The sequence below is a fragment of the Apostichopus japonicus genome, chromosome 9 (assembly GCF_037975245.1).
Source record: "Apostichopus japonicus isolate 1M-3 chromosome 9, ASM3797524v1, whole genome shotgun sequence".
In the NCBI taxonomy this organism is placed as follows: domain Eukaryota; kingdom Metazoa; phylum Echinodermata; class Holothuroidea; order Aspidochirotida; family Stichopodidae; genus Apostichopus; species Apostichopus japonicus.
In genome coordinates, this window is record NC_092569.1 from 32517205 (window position 1) to 32529442 (window position 12238).

The 12238-nt window shown below is 36.5% G+C and overlaps 1 protein-coding gene across 1 annotated transcript; it reads right to left on the reverse strand.

Moving 5' to 3' along the window:
- Positions 1-1583: 1583 nt before the first annotated feature.
- On the reverse strand, positions 1584-11887 carry LOC139973985 (uncharacterized). The gene is made up of 4 exons (XM_071980894.1): positions 11203-11887; positions 4396-4443; positions 3345-3509; positions 1584-3049 (listed from the first exon to the last, which is right to left on the reverse strand). The coding sequence occupies exons 1-4, from the start codon at positions 11384-11386 to the stop codon at positions 1746-1748; spliced, it is 1701 nt and encodes a 566-aa protein (XP_071836995.1). The 5' UTR covers positions 11387-11887; the 3' UTR covers positions 1584-1745.
- Positions 11888-12238: the final 351 nt, after the last annotated feature.

Genomic DNA, 12238 nt, shown 5'->3' on the forward strand with positions numbered 1-12238 from the left:
ATATACATGAACTTGTGTACACCAAAATGAAGAGGATTATCTATTGACTAATGCGGCAACATATAAAGAAAGGTAATCTATCAGGAATCAGTTGCAATGTTAACAAAGCGTCAACCATTTAATTCCCTGGTAAGGATTTTACAGCATAGAATTGTTATTCCAATTCCTAATGGAAGTCCCTTTAAGATGTGTTACAGACAGAGCGCGGTACCTGAGATTGTTTAAATGAGATTGAGAAATATTTTGACAAGCTTCTAGTCATCTGGGATAAATCACAAAACAAATTGCCAATCTGAGAGCAATTGAAATAACCTTTTGACCCTGTTAACCAAATTTTCCACCACATATAACCTGTTGACCCCTTGAAGCTCTGAATGTGAAACTGTATAAGGGCCGCTTGAGTGTGCTTACAGCAATACTTTAACTTTCCTTGAACTTTCCTGGATGACTGTTAGTTTTGTTAAACATTTATAGAACCCCTTCACAAAAGTTAACTGACCTGAATTTGACCAAACTATGTTCACAAAAAGAAAACTTATATAATAGGAGAATTGACAGATTTATTGTAGCTTTAATTTAAGAGTTATCATGTTTAATAGGTTGCCAGCCTTCGACACCTGTCGACCTCATGTGACCTTTAACCTCTACAAATTTCAAAAGGGTTCTTGCATTCACCAAAATGGATCTACCTACCAAGTATGATATTGATTCAACCTGTGTTTGTTGAAATATCGTGTCTTCAAACTGTTTTTTCTTACTATTTCCCATTAAGGAACACCAACTCATGAATATTAATGAGGTCAATGTTGATGTTGCACAGAGCACATGGTAACATCACCTTACCAAGTATGAACTAAATCGGACATACAGTTGAAGATATATTGACATTTTAAGAATTTTATGTTAAGCTCGGCCCATGTGATTAATATTCATGAGGTGGGAACCACAAACAATAGGGAATATATACACATCATGGGTATCTACCAAGTATGACATTGATTTCAACTTTTTGGTCTTGAGATATCGTGTTTACAAGCTTTTCACTGTGATAAGACATATATTTCTGAATCAGAGTCCATCAGTGCTATGCATAGTTGCATTACTGAAATGGTTAGGAGTAAACTAAGATAAATGACTCAAAGACTGGGCTGTTAGTAATTGGATCTAAGAGAATGCTCTCCAGGATTTGCATTGATTCTATTGTAGTTGGTGATGCTTCTATTGAGCAGTCACAAGTTCACAATCTTGGAGTATAGTTTGACAAAAATTGGCAATTAGAGTTTAACATCAGTAAAATATGCAGTAAGTCTTTGGTCTCTTTAAAATTAACTCCTATAACATTTGAAGCAAGCAATTGATGTATTATCTGTTCTGCTTTCTTTTTGTATCATTTTTATCATTTTATTCACTTTGCTTCCCTTTATCCTTCTTTTATTGTACAGCGCAAAAGAATAATTTTTATAGTTATATGGCGCTTTATAAATTTTATTATTATTATTTAAATATAAAGAAAATATGCTTTACGTTAAATAATAACAACAGCAAGCACGACAAACGTCAGATAGTTCCTAGCATGCAGACTCGGTTTGGTCCCGCACTGATTCTCTCTAACGGTATTTCTTTATTGATGCATATCTTTATCTATTCGCATATGAATTGTAATTGACACTGATTACATAGTGAATGTGATAACTTGAAAATGAGAATTAGTGTAGACATGACTATTCATTAGCAAGATACTGACGTCACAATATGACTTCCAGGTCTTCAATGATGATTGGGTTAATAAGATTGAGAGGATGAACTACTACATAAAAGAGTGGTTGTTGATATCGAATTTGCAAATGTAACATGACGTTCTCATACGTCACAGTTGCTTCGTCCTCTTCGCATTTTACGACGGTGACTTCACAAAGTATCGGTGTATTTTCACCATGGTCTACTATGTTAAACTTATAACAGTCGTTTACAGGAAGCCGCGCCGTTGTCTTCATTTCAAAACCATGAATCCTTTTAAAATTTCTCTCAGAGAAAGTTATAACCCCATCCCTACCGATGAAAAGAACGACACCCCTAACTTTATCCGGGCTGGGAGGACTGACACCCGTGCTCCGAATGAATATCTCTACCCCGGTTTCTGACGTCAAATCATGATCAGGGCTGTCATCTAAAAATTGCACTTTCCCGGCGATATTAACACTACGAGAACTCTGTAGTTCTGATTGAAAGGGTATTTTAGAGACCAGCCAACTACCATGGCCTTCGAGAGCCGCCTGATCTTGTCCAAGGAACACCAATGACGAATCGTCCAGAATAACTGGAGACCAAACGTTACGGTTCCATTTTTGCATTTCCGAGCCCGCCGAAAGTTTCTCAGGTGGAACACGTTTAATTGCTTTCAGGAAATCGGACGGTAGGTTGTAAAAGACTCTCTTATGATCCATTGTTTGTCTAAATTTGACTAATTCTGTGGTCTGCATTATATCATACTTGGATATCCATACATAAAGGGAGAAACGGTTTGTTAGACTAAGTAAAAATTTCAGTTGTCGAATAGAATTGAAAGCAAAGACAGCACGAATTGCAAAAGACGTTGGTTGTTTTGTGGAAGCGGCTTGCTTCGCCATGTTGATCACGTGCTGCCATTTGTATCTCTGAAAAACATCTTCTGGGTCCCAATCGGAAGCCCATCCCAAACAGAGGGTGACGTCAGGGTAACGATCATTAACATAATTAAAGAGTCTCCTCCCATCCAAGGGGGTAGAATCATCATTTGGTCCGGGTAGAATATTTGCCTGAAGCCAAACGGGCGCGTGAACTATCGCTGCCAATCCATTCAATGTATTCAAAACGACTCGAGCTGAGTCTAAGTCTGGAAGGTTTAGTTTGATTCCCTTGTTTGAGAAGCCTGCTAGTTTGGTAAGATACTCAAGCAACGTCACTTCCGGGACAAGTGGCGTCCCTACTCGAACGATAGCGGTGCCGTCTGATTTCTTCGCATCTTCCCATCGTACTTGGACGTCTGCTTCTAACATCATTAGCATATAATCTATAAAGGTCAAATCAAATGCGTTCATTTAGCTAGGTTTACTCTCTTTCTTTGAGTTAAAGGGTATAAATGGCTCAAACCCCCGATTATCGGTAACATTCACGATAAAAAATATATGTATATTTAATTTCATCGACTCGGTATGAAACAAGCTCGTTGGGTTACGATGCTGTCGTTTTGATATCAACACGAAAGACGGCAGTTTTCAAATATGGCTTTTGTAAGAAGATAATTGATTTAGAGACTATAAATATACGTCACTAAAGTTAAAATGAAAATATGTAAATAATGATACCTTTGCATGCCTCCAGGAGATTTTCCATACTCGTGACATCTGATAACCACGTGATTTCGAGACCATCCGAGTACATGGTCAGGAAATATTGCAAAGGTGAGTCGACGGTATGACTGTGTTTTACTTCCTCCATGTTTTCAATTGAGGGCGGCATACGATCCTTCCCTGTTTTTGAAGAGAAAGGATTTACCTTCTTAATGTATACTTAATCTTCATCAGTTTAGAGTACAATAAAGATCTTGTCAAGAAGTATACAGAGATTAAAAACGAAAACATGAATCAGTGACGAGCACGGGCAAGTAGTCATATTATTTGATTGGTGCATCTACATTACCATGTTACATACAGAGTGTCATATTATAACATAAATGAACATTATTAAGTAATATTTCATTCATTAGAGTATCCGAGTACGTGTCAAGGCACCCGGACTAGAGGACGAGTAAAATATCCTATTTTTAACTAATTAAGTCTGACAATGTTCATGATTAAAATAATACCCATTCGTCATTAGTTATAACACAATCATCGTTGCTGAGCTACAAACGTTTGAAAATTTGTTGACTTTACTTGACATTTGGCTATTTCAATAACACCTCATCCGGAATTACAAATATGCAATTATGCCTTTCCTAAGCAATTCGGAATTACAAATGTGCAGTTCTGCCTTTCCTAAGCCATTAGGAATTACAATCTTGCAATTCTGCCTTTCCTAAGCCATTAGGAATTACAATCTTGCAATTCTGCCTTTCCAAGCCATTCGGAATTACAAATGTGCAGTTCTGCCTTCCTAAGCCATTAGGAATTACAATCTTGCGGTTATGCCTTTCCTAAGCCATTCGGAATTACAAATGCGGAGTTCTGCCTTTCCTAAGCAATCAGATATCTTTCAACATCTTAATTTTGTACAAGGGAACAAAAATATGAAGCTGCATAATTCTACCAGAACATAGACTAGTGTGTTTCTGCAAACGTTCGTTATTATATATACTTGTTGATACTTTGGTATATATTTAAGAAACTTTATAACAATTACCCATGAATATCTTACCTTTAAATTCCTTTTCAAAGACATCAACACTTTGCTTATCAGATTGATCTGAAATGAGAAGAAGTACAATTGTTATCACATAATCAGAGAATTAGGAAGTTGGAGAATCCATGTCGTTTCAAGAAACTAACCTAACTGTGTTATCTTCCCCCTATTTCATGGCGACAAACCCGATATTAGAAACTATGATCTTTTCTCCTCTCCGCTGCAGTTCCAATTTCTGTCTGATTCTGAAATAGTCTTGCCAATTGCACATGTAACCATGGGTGTAAAAAGCTTTGCAAAGAGGAGGTAGGGGTAGGGGCTGTTGTACCGTCCCTGGTTTCTCTTATTTCACTTAATCATAAGCTGGGCAAAATGCACGACCTAAAACAAGAAACAAGAATTTGAGGAAAGAAATACTTGCAGTCTATTGATGATATACCTGCAAACATTTGTAAACAAAAGCTTCACTGCAATAAATATATTCTGCGCTAAGGTTCGAAGACATGTTCTTTCTTTAACTCGATTCAAAACTGTACTTTTTCTACAATAATATGAAGAAAAAATATAACCTGATCATATATAAGTGTATAGAGCTGCCTCGGGTTATTTTTTTATAAGAATATAAAATATCTCAACAGCTGGTTTACGATTGTATACTCGGTTTTGTATTGAAATTTTCAACTGAGTGCTCAGTAAAGACCCTACGGTGTTCGTTTAGAACTTTTGTCTCTTTAAGAAAATATTATTTGTCTGTCTACTTGGTACTGGATTCTTTCAATTCTTGTAACTTACATGGCAGAATGGTCCATCAATTATTGTGATCGTGAAGTTTAAAGTTTTGTTCAAACTTGTCAAAGCGTTCGTATCAGATTATCGTTGGTATAATGATACAATAGAGATTGGGTGTGAATGAACTAATCAATAAGGATATTTAAAACCTTTTTTTTGGGGGGGGGGGGGTGGGAGGCATTTTGAAGGTCGTTGAGGTCATCAGAGGGCGTTCCTAAGTTCAATAAAAGATTTGTCGTCTCTCAATTGTGGTCATACTATCACCAATATACGGTAGTGGATACTGTTAAACGGAAGATTTTACTTATCCATGCGAGAGTTACGGGCAATGCGGACGGTTTTATCTGGTCCCATTTTGAAGTCTTCACTTCTGTTTGGTATAACATAAACATTTCCCCTCATATGACAGCATACCCCTCCCTCCCTCCCCAACCCCTTCTTCCCCTCTTGTGAGGCCTAGGAACCATCAAACGGCTGTAAACGTATATATCCATATTAATTGAGTGAGTTTAATCCAATCGTGAGTGGCGTTGAGGATGGACCCGGGGAGGTTAATTTATGTCACCATGCCTCTTTTTGCATTGATCATATATCCCATATTTTCCTTTTCCCAGACCCAAATTGATCCCATGCCCTGGGGCTATATAATTCACTGACACCTCTTCCCCATTCTCAGGCCTGGTTTGAATATTGCATGGTTTGGTCTGCATATAATTTTACAAGCAAACAGAAACTGCAACTTGTAAGGTAATCAGTCTTTAGTCCACACTATATAACCGTTCTCCGACTGTCTCTTGCATGCAACATGTAACGCATACTGTAGGCCCTGTGGGACGAATATATCAAATAATATACGTGTATTATTTCGAATATATTCGAGTATTAAATCAAATATACACATGTATATATTATTAGCCAATCAGAAGGCATATTTTGGCTACATGGTTGTATTAATTCGAATATACACAATGTCATTTACTATTTCGAATATGTGCACGTCTTAATTCGAATATATACACGTATACATTTTAATACTTAAGAGTATTAATTCAAATATCTACACCTATAAGCCTAATTCGAATATATTTGCGTATTTATACAAATATGAACGGGTATTAATTCGTATATATCCACGTATTATATCAAATGTATACGCGTATTAAATCGCATATATACGCGTATTAAATCAGCTAATCACAGCAGGAAATCGAATGTACTAAATCAATTAAATTACAGTTTACATACAACAACCCCAATAAGCTAAAGTAAACTTACCCATGTCATTTTGAAAAAAAAAAGTGGGAACTACACTATTTGGTCGGTTGAGTCTACATGTGATATTGTACTGCCGTTTGATGAAGGGTTTATTCGTTATTTTCAAGTCATGATTTCTCTGTAAGCATAATACAATTTACTATTGTAATTAAAACACTATATTCTATTTTTCTTGTGTTCAAAATCTGTGTTTTTTGTATATCTCAGTTACATTACAACTCCAAGTTAAGTTTCTCCTTCTCAAAGAGGTGCACCGTATGGAATGTTTTTTTTATAAATGATTTTTTCTTAGAAAAAGCACATTTTAATCAGCTCCGAAGGCAATATGAAAATTTTGGCTATTTTTTTTTTTTTTTTGCAGTTAGAATCTTAATTTGAGATCATGCTCCAATCAGTGGCTTGATATGAGTTTTCATTGTTTTATATTTCAGTCATTAGAATGCTATGTATTAATGGTACTAAAGTTAAACTTTAGACTAACAAGATCAGACAACAGCTAAAACGTCTTATATATTTGTCACCTTGTAGTTTCGTAGTTTTAACTTTAGAGTATTTTTACAGAGTAATTTTAAAAGAGTCATAAGCCATAGGAATAAACTAAGAACCACTTCTAGGAATTATGTAACCAATGATACCCCTCGGTGCAAAGAAATGCCTTATGTTATACTAATAAGCTAATCTTCTTTCTTAAACTGTATCAAACGAAATAAATATTTAAAAGATCAAACATTATTCTCAGTCTGAACTGTTCGATGCTGCAACGATTCGATTGTGGTTAACAAGGACGGTCGTTGAGGTATTATGTTACTTGAGACATCAAACAAGAGCACCATTACTGGTACAGAAGCTCGTACCAGAAGGTGAAAGACAACTGACCAAGTTTCATCCATTTGCATTCGTGGGACCATGAAATTACTTCCGTGCTGGGACAACCATTTGGCATAAATAATGGACTCATATTCTGACCTCTAAATGACTATAGACCAGGTCAATGAGAAGGTATTTATTCTCTTCTATATAGCAGCCATGCATGGGGCTCCATCTGCCAAATTAAGGCATAGTTCCTAACAGCTTTTCACACGTATCTTGGAGCGACTAGTATGGTAGGATGCTATGCCTATACTTACATGACGCTATACTTATTTAAAGGGTATTAGCATGCAGTCACCTCAACCTCATTTTGAAACATCAGCTTAATCTTTCAAATCTCTCTTTAGTTTCCTTACAAGTATATCATTCATAATATTTCGAAACATAAACAGGCATCTTGCAAGAATATTTTCTTGCATGTCACGTGACTAGAAGTAAGTCCTGAATATATGAATTATCATAGGGAGCAAGTGTAGTCCAATTGGGGTGACTGCATGAGCCCTTTAAAGTTCACACATCCAGTGATAAAGTAATTTGTCTCTCTTCTGTCAGAAGTTTGCCACCAGGAACCGCAGAATACACAGAAACCAGTAAGAGCAGGGAGTTGCTATAGTAAGATGAATTGTGAATAACAATTCTAGCATGCCAATGAATTTGAAACCAGAACTGTGACTTGTCAGCTGTCAGCCACAACGCTGTATGATTTACAAAATGGTTTACTTTAATCATGTACAGGTATGCCCAACATGAACATTTCAGATCACAGTATCTGGGCTACACCTTAACAATTATATATAATAACCAAGTTTTAAGAAGATACCTTGCTTGTTGTGAGAGAAGAAAAAAGGACGCTAAATGACCCCTAAATGACATTTTAACCTTTGATCAAACCAAACACAGCATAAGAGCCACTACCGGTACTTAACGATTACTGTGACCAAGACTAGTGTAAATAAGATCTATTGATATTTGTGGGAGATGATGCATTTATTAACCCCCACCCCGACCCCTAAATGACCTTTGATCATAAACATATATTTCGTATATATTAGAATTAACACGTGTATGCATTCCTGATAACGTAATTGGCGATTTAATACGCGTATATATTCGAAGTAATACGCATATATATTCGAATTAATATGTATATATATTCCTGATATGTAATTGGCTGATTTAATACGCGTTTATATTCGAATTACTACGCGTATATATTCGATTTAATGCAACCTCATAATTTAGCCGTCTGATTGGCTAACAATATATACGTGTATGGCAAGCCATGTGGCACAAACACCGCATAATATATCCACGTATTAATTCGAATATATACGCGTATTAATTCGAATATACATGTGTTGTACATGTGTAAAGTTTCGCTTTTTGAAGCGATCTCGCGAGCCCGCCAAAACATTTATCGTTGGTATATGTACACAGCAAGAGCGGAAATGTTTTTTCGTGTATATTCTAATTAATCCGTGCATACATTGGATTTAATCTTCATATGTATATTATTTAATACGTGTATATATTCGAATTAATACGTGTATATATTCGAATTAATACGTGGATATATTCGAATTAATACGCGGATATATTTAAGCCATATGATTGGCTCATAATATATACGCGTATATATTCCAATTAATACGCGTATAAATTCCAATTAATACGCGGATATATTATGCAGTGTTTGTCCCAAATGGCTTGCCATATACGTGTGCATGTTCCATTTAATACGCGTATATATTTGAAATAATACGCGTCTATAATATGGTATATTTGTCCCACAAAGTTTACCATAAATGTCGAGCTTGGTCCCCGACACTTGTTTATCATAACATGCATGAAAACTGAGGGAATCCGCAAAACGGTTTTCTCAAAGTTGAAACCATCAAATCAGACCGCGGCTGACTTGGAATGTTTTTCTTTGGAAAAAAACACATCAAGGTCACGGGTCATATCTCCTGAGGGTTGTCATTAACCTAGCCTAACAAACCGTATTATCCTCGCAAAGGTCACTGTTATAGCCTACAGTCAAACTTCGAAAATAAACTGTTTATTACGGTAGGTGAGTTTCAATAATACGGATACAGAGGATATTATGTGACATTTATCATACATAACTGAAATTAGTTTAGGCCAAGCACACTCCTTTACCTCAGAATGGGTTCGTTAGCCTACCAATATTCTAGTTTGAAAGGTGATTTGCTCATGCGTTTCTAGTGGTTTCATACAGTGAGCTGAAACAGTTGGTTGCTGTAGGCACAGACCTATCTGCGCAGATACGGGGACATGTGAGAGGGAAGGGATATAAAGGGCACACACATATAGAGTGGCAAGTAATATTTCAGAAATGAATGCTCAAATTAAATTCCATTACAGGTTACTCATCATGGACAATCCCCTGTTTCTGTGAGGACGACATGGTTAGGGAAGGGGTGGGTTGGAACTCATAGGCCTACGCCTTCCAATGCTCGTTAACTGCAGAACACTCTTAGAGTGGGATAATATTACGGAGCTCGTAGTTTAAAGGAAACGAGAATTATTTAATTAAATGACCAATCAAAATCATGCATTTGAAACGGAAACTGCCTAGGACGACAAAACCTTACAAAATCCCAATTATGGCGCTTAATTAAATGCTTTGCTAATAGGCATATTACTGCCAGTGTAACTGACATGCATATGTCATACACAAAATCAAATAAAGGAACCCGAGGGGAAGACAGAAGCTGGGTAATGAACAATATAGATCAAATAGATCAAGATAGATCAAATAGATCAAACAGATACATAGCATATATGCAGTTGATGTGGCCATGTAAACAAGGAGGAACTTCCCCAACCACCCAGAGACCCATCATGCTCTCAAATAAACCCGACAGATGATCATCACTGTACGACCACGTGGTATAGGTTCGTTCTACCATGTTTCTACACAACAGATGGGTAGGTAAGAAACACATACACCCCACCCACCCCCCAATTCCCCCCCCCCTACACCCTCCTTCATACATTATGCCATTTGTGACCCGAGTGTAATGACATGGATTATAGCTAGACCTAACACTCCCACGATAAGACTTCCAACACTCGAACCTCGTCAGTACCAAATGTATTAACGAAACACAGCATCAGTAATGCGTATAGGTCTATATCACAATTTACATGGGTCAAACTTACCTCATTAATTAATTTTTATTGAATTATTGTTCATTAATAAGATTTCCTCTCATTTCCTCACCACTCGCCTAACTGTCTCCAATACCGTATTAATATTCGGGGGTTCTTTGTATAAGATCGAGAAACATCTTTCACATTTGTTACCAACATGTACAAAAAGTATAGTAGCGGCCTATAAGCCCTATTTTCAATTCCATCCTAAAACAGTAAAATCTACACACACAAAAAGTTAATAATAGTACTATAATAAAATAACTATTATGAGTTGCTCCAGGAAATATTAACCACATTCTTCTCCTATCTCTGCGTCTGTTTGATATTTGCCTCACATCATTTCCGGCCTTACGTTAAAACTTTCCATATATAAACTTAGCATTACATTTGAATATTACAGCTATTAAAAAAAGTCACATCTTGTTATCTGTCTCCTTCTCTTTATACTAAATTAACTTTTCACTTTAATATATTTCTATAGCCTTGGTTATTACAGTACACATCAACACCGTACAATACCATGTACCTAATCCACAACGTTGGTCCTACCATGGGAGCTGAAAATCTTCACAACAGCTCCCTTATCCTTCAAAGTATTCGTAAACGGCGAACAATCAATATCATTCGAAGTTACTAAATGTATTGCCTGCTGTAAATGTCAGATCCTAGTGAAAGTGTCCACAGAAATTAAAATAAGAAAGATTTTACCTTGCAGCTTGAAGAAACCGCCACTAATCGAAATCACTCGATTATGTATGAAAAATGCCGCTGCAATAGTACCAAGGACACAAATTGTTATAAATTCGAGCTTTTTCGGCATTCTTCTTCCAAGTCTTCTGGAAATACGAAAAGTCATCCTTTCGAAGTGACGTCTAATAATGCCCTTGTGCATTGTGTCGATATATATATATATAGAGAGCGACCGGACTATACTATAGGACAGTACAACAGTCAGGTTAAACCGCCTCTTTCTCCTTAAAACGTATTCTAGCAGTTAATCCTATACAGCCTATAAGACTTTCTCAATATAACGTGTGTCTCCATCGATTTAAGTATATTGATTTAACATGGTAGGTCACGTATTGACATAAATCAAACCTTTAGATGCGGTTATTTTTTAGACTTACTTAAAGTCGCTCGATGTCTGACATTTTCACGACGTATCACAGTAGCAAACTTTACTGCCTGTTTGCTTTCTTTTGTCTTTTTGTTTCCAGCACATGTGTACTTGACAATTATTTATCCTTGGCTATGTTATTTATAGATGACGAAAAGCATGTGACCGTTATTTCTTTTAGAATCACAATATTGTCCTTGTGAACCACGGATGAATTCACGTCAACTTTTTCCTCGTGAAATCGGTGAAGTTTTAGTCCATTGTGTACCAGAAAGTCAACTTCGATTTCAATATATCAAAATCTGGATACCATATCATTTCATATCGGAAGTGAAAGTTTCAGGGTAGAGAATTTCCGTTGCAAGAGGATGCGTCAGAGACGTAGTAAGGTCATAGGTTCCTTGCAGCAATGTAAACAAGTTACGAATAGCGTAGAACCTGCCATGCTACCAGAATTTCGTACAAATAAAAATGATCGTACTACTACGACATTAATACCATTGTATGACCGTTAAAACTTCTACCCGTGTGGTTATACCGCGCGATCTATAACAAGGCTTTAAAGTAGACACTTAGAATATACCGATGTTCGTCCCGAAGGGTGTATGCAAATTGTCCTAAGACTGT